Raw genomic sequence first — 16,794 nt, 5'->3', positions numbered from 1 at the left:
GCTCCAGATACCAACCTCATGTGATCTGAATATCATCAGGGCCCAGTTTTTCAAAAGTTTTCCAATCGGATAGGATTAAAGGTTAGAATTGGGTTTTTCAAAACTGAAAAGTTATATTCTGATCCTCTGGATAGGATAACGATTTGGTAATCCAATCTGAGCTTTAATCAGGATTGTATGTTTTTTTTAAATATATATTTTTATCAACCTTTATTCATGTAGTTGAATCAGCTTTGTTTTGTTGAGTTGGAAAGTAGTACCACAACCTGCCCAGTAGATGGCGAGGTGGAGGCCTGTTCAAAACTGAAAATGTGGATTGTGTGATATTGTGGTGTCTGGGTCAGAAAGGATCCTATCGGGTTATTTCTCAAACTGGCTCAAAATGCCAGATGGTGCTGATCTTGGATAGCAAAAAAGAGGATTACAGAATCTGTATCATTCTGGATAAAACATTTTGAAAACTGTGCCCTGGATGCAGTTTAACTATGTTTGGCATCAGCTTAACGTCTGACCAGATTATTGAGATGCCAGAAACTGTCAGACTCCTACCTTATATCCTGTTTGTTTTGAGTTGACCGTGACAAGCCTTATGTCTCCTCTCTTTCTCTTGCACAAATCACACACCCACAAGCAGACTGTATTGTAATGTATAGTGTTCTCTCTCAAACTCCCCAATTCCCTCCCCTTCCTACAGAGGCTGCTAGTGGCATGTATTGAGGAGCGCCTGCTGGCCTTGGGGGAGCCCCGTGGTGCCCTGCAGGTGGAGGTGGAGGAGAACGGGATGCGTGGCGAGGCCGTGGAGGCCCTGGTTCGGGAGCACTGTACAGCGGTGGAGGTGGAGCGCTACAGCCTGTTCGTAGGAGACTTGGAGCGCGTGGTTAGCCTGCTGCTGTGTCTGTCCGCCCGGCTAGCCCGCGTGCAGAACGCCTTGAGTACCGTGGACCAGCACACAGACGCAGAGGAGAAAGTGAGAGAGACTGTAGTCATGCTTTGAACAGATGTGCATTCAATAGGCTCATAGTTGAATTATTTTCTGTGAATTTCACATTGACTGTCCTGTTTATTGAGTGTGTTTTAGTGCATTGTATTTTCTGCTGCTATCAGCAGTGCTGGTATTTACATTGAGTCACTGAAACTCAACCAGTTTCCATGCACATTTCTATCTGCCCTGCCCTCTGTTGACCTAAAGAAATACTGCACCATGAACAGCAAAACGCCTTTCCATTTACACTACTAGTACACATTGGATAATGATTAAACATTTTAGGGAATGTTGTGCTTAATTTCATCCAATCTTTTTTTTTATCCCTTGGCAGGATTCTCTGGACAGCCGTCACCGTCTACTGTGTAAGCAGCGGGAGGACGCCAAAGACCTGAAGGACAACCTGGACAGACGGGAGCAGATGGTGTGTAACTTCCTGTCTCGCTGCCTGACAGCCGAGCAGCTCCAGGACTACCGGCGCTTCGTCCAGACCAAGGCCTCGCTCCTCATCAGGATGAAGGACCTAGATGAGACGCAGCGTCTGGGGGAAGAGCAGCTGGAGTCCCTGCTCAACACCCTCCCTCCATGAGGACCACCACTAGGTCCCCACTCTACTCATCTCCCCCAGCCATCCATCACCTCTCTGGGCTTATAGAGCCCTGAATCCCCTCTGCTTCCTCCATCCTGGGTTGTTACCAGCCAGCACAATCACATGGGTGTCCATATGTATAGTATGTATAAGGAATATATGTGTCTTAGAAGGGTGTTGAAGTTAGGACTACAATGTGGAATGTCCTGTACATCACCTTTTATCACTTTTCATTTCATGTCCTTTTCACCTCTGCCTGCAATTTAAAAAAACATATATATATATAAAATAAGCTTTAGGATTGTATTCTGGCCTTGTGGTCTTGTTCATCATTCATACTAGACTGTATGTGTCTGTCAGAGCCTGAAAGAGGGTGATAAATGCTGTATATCTGTCAAAATAAGCGGTAGATTTAATCTCCATATATTTGTAGTTTTTTTTTTATGCATTTAAAATGAAGGCACTATAGATAAAAACCAAAAAGGTGAATGAAAAAAAAGCACTTTGATATGTAACTGCACATTTCTGTTTTCTTTTGAAAATACTTATTTCAAGCGCTAAGCTTACTCCAGCCAATGTTATTTTTTTCAACTGATTTGTAGAGGAATTTTCCGCCTTATGGGGTTTTATATGGTACATAAGCACATTCAACGAGGCCGATTATGTACAGTATTACCATTGCTATTTAGGCTACAGTCATGTATTGTGGTCTCATGATGACAAAGTTCCACTAAAGAGGTAAACCTCTTTAAAATGAAGCATTTCCAATCCAGATTATTTGCTTGAAATATCCTTTGTGTCTCACAAACTATGCTGACTTTAAATGATTCAAAATGAAATGCCCAAGAACCCTGTCGGTCCTCTACCTCCTTCCACCAGATGTTTTTATTTTTTAGGCTGTCTCACTGCACTCAAGAAGCAGTGGATCTGTTCTCGCTCTAATAATATGGAATCCCTATGGTGGTCTTCAATGTCAGCCTTACCCAGAAAAAGCCCTCATGAGGGAGCGTATTTATTTGTTTTGACTTGTGTGGCATTGCACTACAATAAATCTTCATTTTAGACATTATTTCCATAATAATTAATGTCTTGTGTGATGTCGTTCTGTTTCGATATGATCAATGTTGTTGTTTTAATTTCTATTGAATATTTGACCAAGTGAACGCACAGAGAGCTGTTATTATTCTGTGTTTAATGATGATCCAGCAAGGCTTACTTGCAGCACTCTGATATGTGTTCATTGTGAGGGGATTAGGATGAGAGAAGCCTTTTCCTGTTGCGTAACAGTACCGTGGGTTTTCTTTGTGTTTGGTCCTTGTTTGTTTTCCCAATCCTATTAATTTACAGATAAATATTGTATTGCTCTCCTCATAATCTACATACAGCTAGTTGAGAGAATGCCAAGAGTGTGCAAAGCTGTCATCAAGGCGAAGGGTAACTATTTGAAGAATCTCAAATGTAAAATATATTTTGCTTTGTTAAACACTTTTTTGGGTTACTACCTGATTCCGTATGTGTGATTTCATAGCTTTGATGTCTTAACTATTATTCTAGTTGTAATAATAAAGGAAAAACCCTTGGAAAACCTACTCATTCTTTTGGCTAAATCAAGCACACAGCCATGCAATCTCCATAGAAGAAAATTGACAGTAGAATGGCCTTACTGAAGAGCTCAGTGACTTTCAATGTGGCACCGTCATAGGATGCCACCTTTCCAACATGTCAGTTTGTCAAATTTCTGCCTTGCTAGAGCTGGAAGTACTGATAATGTGAAGTGGAAATGTGTAGGAGCAACAACGGCTCAGCCACAAAGTGGTAGGTCACAGAACAGCCTAGTGCTATAGTGCGTAAAAATGGTCTGTCCTTGGTTGCACACTCCACTACCGAGTTCCACACTGTCTCTGGAAGCAACGTCAACACAATAACTGTTTGTCTGGAGCTTCATGAAATGGGTTTCCATGCCTGAGCAGCTGCACACAAGCCTAAAATCACCATGGTATAAAGCTCGCAGCCATTGAACTATGGAGCAGTGGAAACGCGTTCTCTGAAATTATGAATCACTCTTCTGACATTGTGATGGACGAATCTGGATTTGGCAGATGCCAGGAGAATGCTATCTGCCCCAATGCGTAGTGCCAACTGTAAAGTTTGGTGGAGGAGGAATAATGGTCTGGGGCTGTTTTCCATGGTTTGGGCCAGGCCCCTTAATTCCAGTAAAGGGAAATCTTGGGGAAGGCCCTTTCCTGTTTCAGTATGACAATGCCATTGTGCACAAAGCGAGGTGCATACATAAATGGTTTGTTGAGATCGGTGTGGAAGAACTTGACTGGCCTGCTCAGAGCCCTGACCTCAACCCCAGCGAACACCTTTGTGATGAATTGGAACGCCGACTGCGAGACAGGCCTAATCGCCCTACCTCACTAATGCCCTTGTGGCTGAATGGAAGCAAGTCTCCGCAGCAATGTTCCAACATCTAGTGGAAAGCCTTCCCATAAGAGTGGAGGCTGTTATAGCAGCAAAGGGGCAACCAACTCCATATTAATGGCCATGATTTTGGAATGAGATGTTCACTTTTGGTCATGTAGTGTACATGTGCTCATGTACTATATCAAATAAAATGGTATTAATCACATGCGCCAAATACAACAGGTATAGACCTTACAGTCAAATGCTTACTTACGAGCCCCTAACCAACAATGCAGTTTAAAAAAAAATACGGATAAGAATAAGAAACAAGTAATTAAAGAGCAGCAGTGAAATAACAATGTGAGACTATATATCACGTTCACCCATGTGTGGATCTTCTGTTTGAGGACTCCCTCAGGCAGTGATGGTAGCAGAACTGAAAATCCAGTTTTGAGCAACAACAAAAAAGACATTCAATGTACTGTTTATCAACAGAATGGTGTGAATTGTTTTGTGAAATGTCAAATGATTGGAGAGAAGAGAACGCAAACATACATTTCCACAAAATATTAAGATTTATACGGCTCAACTCTCACCCTAAACATTTCTTTGGAGATTTACGGCGATGTCCATTTCGGTTTGGTAAACAAACTTTGTACAGGGGACGGCCTCAACGGTTAAGTGAGTGGGACTCTGCCTCAGACGTCTTGTTTCTATGGCCTGAAGGAATTCCTGAGGCATGCGAAAGACCAATGGTAGGGAACAGAGAGACAGCATAGGACCAACAGAAGTGCACATTCTTACGTTTAACAGACCCATGCTATTTCCTGTTATGTATGTAAACATGCGTTATTGTTTAACTTATCACTTTTATCCATTTGTCAAAACGTTTTTTCAAATCCCACAAAAGGGCTGTTTTTGAAAGAGGTATTGTTTGTTTAGTAGGGGTAGGGTTTTGTAACTGAAACAGAGACCCTATTAAAGAGAGAGATGATCACAATGAATGACACGTTCATTGGTTTTCAATCAATCCCAGTCTTGTGATGACAATGAGCCTTTGTACTTGCATTTCCTCTGGCTGTCTTCATTGTGTCTGACTGACTGTCGCCTCTCTGTTTTGTGTTTTCTTTGCCTTGTGGAGAGTGCTTCATTTGTTGCTTGGAATTTTGAATTCCATGATGTTTGTTATATTGTGAATACATTAAACTTTCTCCTTCCACCAAACCGTGAGTTTGCTATCTCTAAATAAAAATGTCCTGAAGTACATTTGACTAGTTTAGACGTTTTGAAACAACTCGAACAGATTCACACTGTTAATAGAAGTTAATAACAGTTATTGCTGTATCTCTTCCATAATATGTTACATGTTATATGGAGAGAGGCTGTGTTGCTCTAATTCAGTGGGATTGGATCGGCGTGTTGAAGAGAGGCATCGCCCCATGTTCTCTGGCCTCGTTAGCATCTCTGCTGGAATGCTACCAAGTTTGTTAGTGAACAACAACAAATGCCTATTATGAGGTGCTGAATGTCAGAAAAAAAATCTGGATTTTTTTGGGGCACGTCACTCTAGAAACCAAGGGGAAGGAGAGACACCAGAATACACCAACCACTATCTCACTTCCCATCACAAAGTACCTTTCATCTGACTCCCACGGTTACCAGAGGAGATCACACTAAGCGTAGACCTACGGTAGCAAACAGGACATACAACTAACTGGGATTCTGCACTGACAAACACAATGCATACAAGGATGGCAACACCTGTGTGATACAGTACATTTCAGAGACTGAGATCTCATATTCAAGCTACTGGGGGTGACGGTTGGACTGTGGGTAGAGGTCCAGTGAATGGTGTGTATTAAACAGCACCCAGTACTGTGTCCTTCTTGCCCCTGGCCTTGCTGCAGTGGAAACATTTGCTCTGACCACGGGGTGAGAACTGGCTTGGCACAGAGGGAGGTGACATCATGAAAATGCCAGGAACATAGCTTGTGTAAGCCTGTTCACTTCTCATCTCTTCAGCCTCAGGGTCCACGCTCAGTTAGCTGAATCACAATCTCGTGCTGCCTGTATGAAGCCACGAAACCAACAGGGAGACATTTCACATGCTGATATTTGGGATTCCTGAGTTCAGTAGATGGTTGTATCTACAGTGCCTTCAGAAAGTATTCATACCCCTTAACTTATTCCACATTTAGTTGTTACAGCCCAAATTCTAAATAAATGTAATATATTTGTTTCTCACCCATCTACACACAATCCCCCATAATGACAAAGTGAAAACATGTTTTTAGAAATATTAGCAAATTTATTGGAGAAAAAAGACAGAAAAGGATGGATACATTTACATAATGTGTACCTGGAAGAAAATGGGGGAGGGTCATGTTTTTTAATTTCAGTTAAGGGGAGGGTTGAGTATTTTTTTTAAATCTAGTCCAGGAGAGGGTCATGCCATTTGTAATTGATGAAATGTCAATATTCCTCAGTGTTTTAGAATTAGTTGCTTATTAGGCTATATATCGATGCCACCCCTAATCTCTGAATCTCCACTGGGCGCACAATATCAAGTGCACCTATAAGCTATTTAGTGTGGTCTCAAATGATCCATAGCCTATAGGCTAAGAAGTGCATGCTCGAAGAAACACAGAGCAAAGTTATATTTCTAAGATAGCTGCTGGGATGGTGTAAATAAAACTAGGCTGCATTAAACACTGCAATGGATATTCCAAACCTGAGCCCCGGCCTGCTCTGCTCTTCTGATCAAAAACTTTTTTGTGTGCTGCCTAACCAATGGCTTTGCTGTGTAGGACTATGGTGGCAGTTCAGGAGGAGAGTCAAAGGCTTGTTGATTCGGCTTAGTCTTGCGTGGGGACTAGCCTATAGCCTATGTTTTGTTCAGTTTGATAAGGAGAGCCAAAGATTAGAAGAGGACCGGAGGTCAACTTTGATAGCTTGCTACTTCTATAATTTTTTAAATTAAAAACAAGATGTTTATTGCCCATGATGTAGGCCTATTTATCAGAGTTATTGACCTCAAAATAAACCAGATTTGAGTAAATTACGTTGTGGTGCTGAAACTTGAAGCAGCAGCCGTGCCACAATCAATCAGAAATGGACAGCTCATGGTGCTGAAAGTAGGACAATTCGAGTAGGCATAATTCATTTCAACCATCTTCATTTTAATTAGACTTTACTAACAACAAGAGGGCTTTGTGTTGGAGCCTATTTATTCCTATTTAAGAAATAAGAGCTAGGCCCATCGTTACCTGTTCGACAGACGGCAGGGAAGGGCAGTTAAGTTAAAACCAAGACTCGAATTAAGGGAGTATGAGAGGGTATGCCATAGGCCTACTTTTTATTGTAGAAAATTGCAAAAAGCACAGGCCTACCCCTAGTTAGCTGAAGACTTTGATTAATATAAAACGGATCCGATTATATAATGTGATCTATAACAGCGCTTTGGTCCGCGATGCTTTATGCTGGAAACAAGCAATAAAATACTTGGGAAAGACATGATTCCGATGCATATGGGATATAATTGTTTCACTTATTTGACATTCAGAGGCTGAGACAAACAATTGACTTTGCTTGGGAAGTAATCGAATTCTGTCACTATCATTTGATTAAGTTAGGCTATTCGATTTCTGTACAATAGAAGATGTTTAAACCCAGACCTATTTTAAAGAAACACTTGTGACCTTCTCTCGTTGGGTTCAGCCACGAAAGAAGAGTAGCCAGCAGTTAAAGCTTCCATTTTTCTGTTTCGGTAGACCTACTCTGTCTGGAGTGGAAAGGTAGGCCTACTCTGTCTGGGGTGGAAAGGTAGATCTACTCTGTCTGGATGGAAAGGTAGGCCTACTCTGTCTGGGGTGGAAAGGTAGGCCTACTCTGTCTGGAGTGGAAAGGTAGGCCTACTCTGTCTGGACTGGAAAGGTAGGCCTACTCTGTCTGGGTTGGAAAGGTAGACCTACTCTGTCTGGAGTGGAAAGGTAGGCCTACTCTGTCTGGGGTGGAAAGGTAGATCTACTCTGTCTGGAGTGGAAAGGTAGGCCTACTCTGTCTGGAGTGGAAAGGTAGACCTACTCTGTCTGGAGTGGAAAGGTAGGCCTACTCTGTCTGGGGTGGAAAGGTAGATCTACTCTGTCTGGAGTGGAAAGGTAGGCCTACTCTGTCTGGAGTGGAAAGGTAGGCCTACTCTGTCTGGGTTGGAAAGGTAGACCTACTCTGTCTGGAGTGGAAAGGTAGGTCTACTCTGTCTGGAGTGGAAAGGTAGGTCTACTCTGTCTGGAGTGGAAAGGTAGGCCTACTCTGTCTGGAGTGGAAAGGTAGACCTACTCTGTCTGGAGTGGAAAGGTAGGCTACTCTGTCTGGAGTGGAAAGGTAGGTCTACTCTGTCTGGGGTGGAAAGGTAGGCCTACTCTGTCTGGAGTGGAAAGGTAGGCCTACTCTGTCTGGAGTGGAAAGGTAGGCCTACTCTGTCTGGGGTGGAAAGGTAGGTCTACTCTGTCTGGGGTGGAAAGGTAGGCCTACTCTGTCTGGAGTGGAAAGGTAGGTCTACTCTGTCTGGAGTGGAAAGGTAGGCCTACTCTGTCTGGAGTGGAAAGGTAGGTCTACTCTGTCTGGGTTGGAAAGGTAGGTCTACTCTGTCTGGAGTGGAAAGGTAGACCTACTCTGTCTGGAGTGGAAAGGTAGGCCTACTCTGTCTGGAGTGGAAAGGTAGGTCTACTCTGTCTGGGTTGGAAAGGTAGGTCTACTCTGTCTGGAGTGGAAAGGTAGGCCTACTCTGTCTGGAGTGGAAAGGTAGGTCTACTCTGTCTGGAGTGGAAAGGTAGACCTACTCTGTCTGGAGTGGAAAGGTAGGCCTACTCTGTCTGGAGTGGAAAGGTAGTTCTACTCTGTCTGGGTTGGAAAGGTAGGCCTACTCTGTCTGGAGTGGAAAGGTAGGCCTACTCTGTCTGGAGTGGAAAGGTAGGCCTACTCTGTCTGGAGTGGAAAGGTAGGCCTACTCTGTCTGGAGTGGAAAGGTAGGCCTACTCTGTCTGGAGTGGAAAGGTAGGCCTACTCTGTCTGGAGTGGAAAGGTAGGCCTACTCTGTCTGGAGTGGAAAGGTAGGCCTACTCTGTCTGGAGTGGAAAGGTAGGCCTACTCTGTCTGGAGTGGAAAGGTAGGTCTACTCTGTCTGGAGTGGAAAGGTAGGCCTACTCTGTCTGGAGTGGAAAGGTGGGCCTACTTTGTCTGGAGTGGAAAGGTAGGCCTACTCTGTCTGGGTTGGAAAGGTAGGCCTATTCTGTCTGGGTTGGAAAGGTAGGCCTATTCTGTCTGGGTTGGAAAGGTAGGCCTACTCTGTCTGGGTTGGAAAGGTAGGCCTACTCTGTCTGGAGTGGAAAGGTAGGCCTAATCTGTCTGGGGTGGAAAGATAGGCCTACTCTGTCTGGAGTGGAAAGGTAGGCCTAATCTGTCTGGGGTGGAAAGATAGGCCTACTCTGTCTGGGTGGAAAGGTGGGCCTAACTTTTGAAAGTACCAAGCTCAGAATCCTAATGATGTCTCAGATTGAATTATTTGCTAACAGAGACAGTTTTGATGCAAACAAGACACTGATTTAGCATTGGAGAAATATGATAAAGTGAATGATAAGATGAACACGTAGGCCTATCTCTTTATCCATTCTTAGTAATTTCAGGAATTTGTGTGGTATTAAAAAAGATTCTGCTAATATGTAAAATGACATAGAATTGCATGAAATGTTTAGAAAAGGCCTTGCCATTTAATGTTTGCCATGTAGTGCTTATACGATGAAGAACAGTTTCTAACTACATATCTAAGGCTCTGGTCTGTCCAAGAAATGAGGGTAAACGGTAGGTATGTTCTCTGCTATCCACTTTGTTTTAATTATTATTTTGGGTATAGGGGAGGGTCACTTTTTTTCAAGTGTTCAGGAAGGGTTTAGATAAAATATATTTTGCTGAAGGGAAGGCCATCCATTTTCATTTCAGACAGGTCCGATTTTCTCCATGTAATCCTTATTAGAAATAATGTTCACTCCCTTAGAATCACATTTGTCAGTGATTACAGCTGTGAGTCTTTCTGGGTAAGTCTCTAAGAGCTTTGCACACCTGGATTCTACAATATTTGCACATTCTTCAAAAAATTCTTCAAGCTCTGTTAAATTGGTTGTTGATCATTGCTAGACAGCCATTTGCAAGCCGATTTAAGAATAAAATGTAACTAGGCCACTCAGTGCCGTCTTGGTAAGCAACTCCAGTGTATATTTGGCCTTGTGTTTTAGGTTATTGTCCTGCTGAAAGGTGAAATTGTCTCCCAAAATCTGTTGGAAAGCAGACTGAACCAGGTTTTCGCCTGTGCTTAGCTCTATTCTGTTCAGCCACCACCATGCTTGAATATATGAAGAGTGGTGCTCAGTGATTTATTAGATTTGCCCCACATAACACATTGTATTCTGTACAGCCTTCCTTTTTTCACTCTGTCATTTAGGTAAGTATTGTTTAGGGGATACCTAGTCAGTTGTACAACTGAATGTTTTACGCATTTAACTCAACCCCTCTGAATCAGAGACGTGCGGGGGTTGCCATAATCGACATCCACGGCGCCCGGGGAACAGTGGGTTCACTGCCTTGCTCAGGGACACAACAGATTTTTACATTGTCAGCTCAGGGATTCGATCCAGTGACCTTTCGGTTACTGGCCCAACGGTCTAACCACTTGGCTACCTGCCGCCCCAGGAATAACTACAATGTTGTTGATCCGACCTCAGTTTTCTCCTATCACAGCCATTAAACTCTGTAACTATTTTTAAGTCACCAGTTGCCTCATGGTCAAATCCCTTACCGGTTTCCTTATTTTCTGGCAACTGAGTTAGGAAGGACGCCTGCATCTTTGTAGTGACTGGGTGTATTGAACCACCAGCCATGGAGTAATGAATAACTTCACCATGCTCAAGAGGCTCCCGAGTGGCATAGTGGAGCTAGAGCTGTCACTTCAGACCCTGGTTTGCTTCCAGGCTGTATCACAACTGGCCGTGATTGGGAATCCCATAGGGTGTCGCACAACTGGCCCAGTGTTGTCGGGGTTAGGGTTTGGCTGGGGTAGGCTGTCATTGAATATATTTCATTTTTGAATTAACCTTTACTTAACAAGGAAAGTCAGTTAAGAACAAATTCTTATTTACAATGTCTGCTTTTTATCTATACCATTAGGTGCCCTTCTTTGTGAGGAATTGAAAAACTTCCCTGGTGTTTTTGGTTGAATCTGTTTGAAATTCACTGCTCGACTGAGGGACCTTACAGATAATTAAATGTGTTGGGTACAGAGATGAGGTAGTCATTCAAAAATCATGTTATACACTATTATTGCACACAGAGGGAGTTTGTGCAACTTATAAGTGACTTGTTAAGCACATTTGTAGTACTGAATTTATTTAGGCTTATAACCAAAGGGGTTGAATACTTATAGACTCAAGACATTTCAGCTTTACATTTATATTAATTTGTAAACATTTCTAAAAACATAATTCCACATTGGGTATTGTGTGTAGGCCAGTGGCACAAAATCTCAATTTAATCCATTTTAAATTCAGGCTGTAAAATAACAAAATGTGGAAAAAGTCAAGGGGTGTGAATACTTTCTGAAGGCACTGTACATCAAACAATGTTTTTTTACTAACACTAACAAATTACATTATTACTAAAGTATCTATTGTATAAGACATGGAAGAAAGACAAGATGCATGTGACTTGAAAATCACAGATAAATATTTCATAGTATATCTTTGCATTTCACCAAATCAATCCTTTAAACAATGTATCAATATTCACTCATCATAACACATTCATACTACAGGAATCTTAAACAGCAAGGCCACATAGTATTGTTCACTTTCATAATTATTCAGTACTGCGGCAACCTCTTCAAACAAATGTGTTTCTTAGACAGAAAATCTATCTAAAAAGATGACACAAATGACAACCCCTAAGAGTGAAGGCAGTGTTAATGTCCAGACATGAAGCCATATTCATCTCTTATGAAAAGGTTTAGTACAGGGACACATACTTTAATGTGTTAATGGATTTTTTTTATCTGCTGGATCTGCTGAAATTGATGTTAAATCCCATCGAGCAAAAAATGCATTACCTCGTATATGAAGTCATGCATTAACTTATTCAACATTAACACGATTAGATACATTATAAATGATATTGATTACATGACACAGAGAGAGTAGCACATTTGATACTATACCTTCCATACTAGTAATATGTGTTTGTTTGATTAAAAAAGGAGTAATGAAATTATGATGGTTGCACTTGTTGATTTATAAAAAACAAAGTTCAACACAACTGAATGTTCCTCTCATAACCCCATATATTTGTATCTATATCAGAGTAAAAACCCTGAAAAGCTAAATAGATTTTATGCAAAATATCAAAATGTTTTATTGTATTTCACATCAGACTCATGTTACTTAAATGCATCTGAGGTCTCTCTGTGATTGGATGAACTCTCATCTCTCTCATCCCTCGGGTCGACACCCAGCGAATAGACAGAGGGTCTTTGCTTGTGCTTTTTCTTTTTCTCCACATGGGGATTGAAGAGGCGACTTATCGTATGCAAGCCTTTGGAGAGTTCTGGGAAGATATCTAGCTCCTCCCTTTCCGGTTGGAGAACTTCCTGGGGCTGGACCTTAGGTTCACCAAGCAGCTCCCTCACCTCAGAAGAAATCCCTTTGCGCAGGTAGTGATATGGCTTCTTTCCACAATTGTCCCTTATATTCACATCCGCTCCGTATTCATGCACCAGCATGGCCAACACAAACTCCTGGTCATGCAAAGCAGCAATGTGCAGTGGCGTGTACCCTCCATATGTTCTGGCATTGACGTCGAGGTCCATTCCACCTTGCCTGGATATGTTGATGATACTACCCACCATCTCACTGTTACCACACTTGGCCGCCCAGTGAAGGGCTGTGAGGCCGGACATGAAGTCCTTCTTCTCTGCCAGCTGTGTGTCTCTGAGGAGCAGGCCGTACACCCGTCTCCAGTGTCCAGCAGCAGAACTCACCAGCCACTCGTGCTCTGCCTCTTCCAGGGGGACTGTGGATGTGTACTTGGGCTCTTCAGAAGGTTTGGTGATCTTGACAGCCCTCCTTGGTAGCGGAGAGCTTAACCCCACACTCCTAGTGGATGGGCTTCTCTTGGTTCTAGAGGAGCAGTGTGCATCTTGGTCAGTGGATCCAGCTCTCTTTGGAGGGCCATCATCATCCTCAGATTTGAGTTTATGGATCTCTATTCTGGTCACGTTTGGAGGCATTCGTAAAGGCAGTGCAAATGGCTTCTGCACACTAGGGTTCTTTGTCTTCCCAGGATACACAGCACCCCCAGAGGGGATATATTCTCTCTGCGCATCAGAAGTATGGTCTAGGTTGAAATTAAGTGACCTTTTTGGTTTGAAATCCACTTTTTCTTTAAATGCCAGCTCTATAAATGAATGCATGTCACTGTCATTTGAGACGCATTCACCGACACTTGTAATAACAGGTTCTTGGACCTTTTCAGAACTTATCTCACTTCTTCCATTTTGAGAATGTGCATTGTTCTCGCTGTTCCATACAGGTGAGGGTTCACCTGGCTCGGGGACCTCTTCACTTTCAGACTTTTGAACATCCTCTGTTTCTTGTAACAAATGCTGATATGCTTTCTTTAGTACAATATACCTGACATCTTCAATTTCTTTCACGACAGCAACAGTGTTCACAAACCTTTTGAATAGATCCCTGTTCTGTTTCTTCTCTGCGGGATCAGTGCAGTTCAGGGAATCTTTGAATTTAGTCAGCAACTCGGAATTCTTCAACTTCCCCCCTTCTTCTATCAACAGCGAGATAATAGCTTCTTGAGTCAAATCCATTTTGAGCACCCTACAACCAAAAATGTCAATTCAGAAGGAACAACCGAAAGTGAAAAGTCTTATCATACATATAATCCGCGATACCTGTCAAAAACTATACCTTCGCCCTACCTGCAGTTTCCGGAGACACGTGGCATTAATTTGAATAATGTATGCAGACTTCTGTCTTGGGGCGGTGCTCAGAGGTGTCCTGGGGAGTAGACTGTAGTCGTCTAACATTAACTGTTACTCATTATTCATTAACTGTTACTGTAGCTAACAAAAAGTTACCCCGGAGTAGCTGACCATTCTCATATTTATTTCACATATCATATGCATAGAATGATAAACATTGATACAATTATGCGTTACAATATTTAAGGAAAAGGCGATACAATGTTTCAAAAAGAAATGCCAGGTTACACTGTTTCAAGACCTCAGACCTGGCTCACATCACTTTTTCTGAAGTGGTGTAGAATGCGAGGAATCGTTTTTAGGCAATATTTTTTAGGGTTAATGTCTCGATATTCACATTTTGTAACTCAATATAGGTTAATCGTTTTTAAAGTACCCAAAACAAAACGTTGACTTTAAAAAGGCAGCTAAGGCTCCGCAAACTACAAATCCCATGAGTAACCTACGAGGCAATATAGTTCATCGATGGCTTTTCATATCATCAGCGCGTAAACGTCAATGATACAGTAGTGCAAATTGTCAAAGATGATTTAATTACAACCGTCAGAACGTTCCATATTTTCAACGCGCAGTCCTGTCCTTCTGGATTGTGTAGCTCCGAAGGCAAATGGGAGTTTCCAGGAAGTAGCCATATTGGAAGCGCAATCAAGCTTGTTCCACTGTGTCAGCTAGCTTACAGAGAGAGTGAGACGAGGGCAGTTTCCTTTCGCCTAGCTCGGCATTAAAACACATACATTTCGCACCATGGCTGCTACGGACGTAGACATATTTTCTGTAAGTACACACTGATATAATGTTCCGCCTATGAGTAATATACAGCTATATAACGTACATTATAATTATTCCTGGAAGTGTGGACTATCAATAGGGATTCACGTTGGTTGGTCCTGATGGGGTTCTGCTCAGGATATGGATTATTAATTATTTGCGAGCTTCTGAATGAATAGGCCTACATATAGAGGCATCGATAGTTAATACCGGCAGTATAAAATGTGCATTGGTATCATTCCTCATTGAGTTGCACCAACTGTTTATTGGTGCTCATATAGTCTACCACCGTATGGTACAGACAATTGTAGTTTTCCCATTTCTCCTATGTCAAACATTTAGCCTACCCCACACCGGCTACAATGTAGCAACATTGTTTTACTAATCATTAGTTGTTTTTTTGTTTTACGTGGTTCCTTTGAAAAACAAAGGTGTTGACATGTGGTTACATTTTAACTTCCTGTTTAAGCAGTCTAAAATTATGCTTATAGGCTAACCAACGTACTAACTATGTCAACGTTGTGATGGAGATTTAGCTGCTATTTACTCACAGCAAGTCAGTCTAATAATTTGAAGAAGAAACAAGGTTGGCATCTTTCTGTTCAGTAATTCAAAATACTCAGAACATAGCCATTTTTATGATTTTTTTCCCAATTTATTTTTGTTCATCGTTTAATTTAATATTTTATTTAACTAGGCAGGTCTTTTAAGAACTAATTATTATTTACAATGACGGCCTACCCCAGCCAAACCCTAACCCGGACGACGCTGTGCCAATTGTGCGCCACCCTATGGGATTCCCAATCACGGCCAGTTGTGATACAGCCTGGAATCGACCCAGGGTCTGTAGTGATGCCTCTAGCACTGAGAGTGCCTTAGACCGCTGCGCAACTCGGGAGCCTTTGGTCTGAATACAACACTAAACCTAAACCATGCTTATGATTGCATGTATGATAGTCAAAAAATGATGCCACAAAGACTACACAAGATGGTGTGATAAGCATTTTCTTGCTTATAAAAACAAACGAGATCCACAGTGTTAATTCACTTTTAGCGAATCCATATGGAGATTCCTTGAGTTGTTGACTTGGACAGTAAGCACTATGATTCTGGGATAAATAGATGAGCCACTCCTTCAAATTGTCACAACATTTGTTTTAGTGAAGGGAGATAATTCACCATCAAGAGAGATAACACCCCCCAAATTACAGATTGCATGCTGACACTGTACTCCCCAAAGGCTCTATTGTATTGCCCAGTAGACAGTGATTACAGAATTAAATTATTGCCTAGATTTTAGTAGGGGATGCACTGAAATTAGTGTGAGGGAACACAGTAGCATTCCCATTGACTATCCAAGTTTTAGAAGATGAAAAACAATTGAGGCAATGTTGTAGGCTTTTTTTTGTACGCAGGACTTTGTTTAAAGGGCACTCTGTTCTTTGTGACTGGTTTTTGATAGTGAGGATGTCTGGTTGAACACAGCAGGGTGCACATAGCTATGGGAAACAATCAATGTGTCCAAACAATAAAAGGAGTAGTAGGGGTGCATCGATTGTATTCTACTATAGAGATCTATTTTGGCCTTGATTCATGTAATGAATTGCCCGTAGCCGCTGTAGCATGTTTGATTCTTACTGACCCCTAAGAACATCAGCTGTATCATGAGGCCTACATGATATTCATGCAATTAGACCCAAACACATTGCCTTGAGGTGGAAGGTATGCTTATGAGTTTTATTGCCACAATATTCCTTGGAACGTAGTTAATTTTGCCTTAAATTTGTATAATAATGGCTTTATTGATACATATGATACTAGATTCAATGATATGTGAAGTACCACAAGTTAGTGTGAGATTTTTTGTTGTTGACATGAGACAATCTCTAAAGAAAATCATCCGCTTGGAAAACCAGTACCATTATTGTCTTGGAAATGTACTATTTCTTCGACACT

The 16,794-nt window shown here is 41.9% G+C and overlaps 3 protein-coding genes across 6 annotated transcripts in view; 2 read left to right on the top strand and 1 right to left on the bottom strand.

Moving 5' to 3' along the window:
• The window catches only part of LOC139537773 (protein Shroom1-like), a 36,188-nt gene extending 33,028 nt beyond the window's left edge, over window positions 1–3,160 (top strand). For both annotated transcript variants that reach the window (XM_071339539.1, XM_071339538.1), the window contains exons 7-8: window positions 695–967; window positions 1,317–3,160. In XM_071339539.1, coding sequence (XP_071195640.1) covers window positions 695–967; window positions 1,317–1,571 — 528 coding nt within the window. In that variant the 3' untranslated portion in view covers window positions 1,572–3,160. The remainder of the gene's footprint in view (window positions 1–694; window positions 968–1,316) is intronic.
• Window positions 3,161–11,518: 8,358 nt separating this feature from the next.
• LOC139537788 (ankyrin repeat domain-containing protein SOWAHA) lies at window positions 11,519–14,180 on the bottom strand. Its single transcript, XM_071339570.1, has one exon. The coding sequence runs from the start codon at window positions 13,894–13,896 to the stop codon at window positions 12,454–12,456; it is 1,443 nt and encodes a 480-aa protein (XP_071195671.1). The 5' UTR covers window positions 13,897–14,180; the 3' UTR covers window positions 11,519–12,453.
• Window positions 14,180–16,794, top strand: part of LOC139537787 (septin-8-A) — a 42,603-nt gene continuing 39,988 nt past the window's right edge. For all 3 annotated transcript variants that reach the window (XM_071339567.1, XM_071339566.1, XM_071339569.1), the window contains exon 1: window positions 14,180–14,844. In XM_071339567.1, the coding sequence (XP_071195668.1) occupies window positions 14,815–14,844 (30 nt within the window). In that variant the 5' untranslated portion in view covers window positions 14,180–14,814. The remainder of the gene's footprint in view (window positions 14,845–16,794) is intronic.

Source organism: Salvelinus alpinus, chromosome 13 (genome assembly GCF_045679555.1).
Source record: "Salvelinus alpinus chromosome 13, SLU_Salpinus.1, whole genome shotgun sequence".
In the NCBI taxonomy this organism is placed as follows: domain Eukaryota; kingdom Metazoa; phylum Chordata; class Actinopteri; order Salmoniformes; family Salmonidae; genus Salvelinus; species Salvelinus alpinus.
This window is presented reverse-complemented; position numbering and strand designations above follow the sequence as displayed.

What these genes read in the sequence shown, in the direction of transcription:
- LOC139537788 (XM_071339570.1), bottom strand. Translation starts at nt 13,896, where the DNA reads ATGGATTTGACTCAAGAAGCTATTATCTCGCTGTTGATAGAAGAAGGG.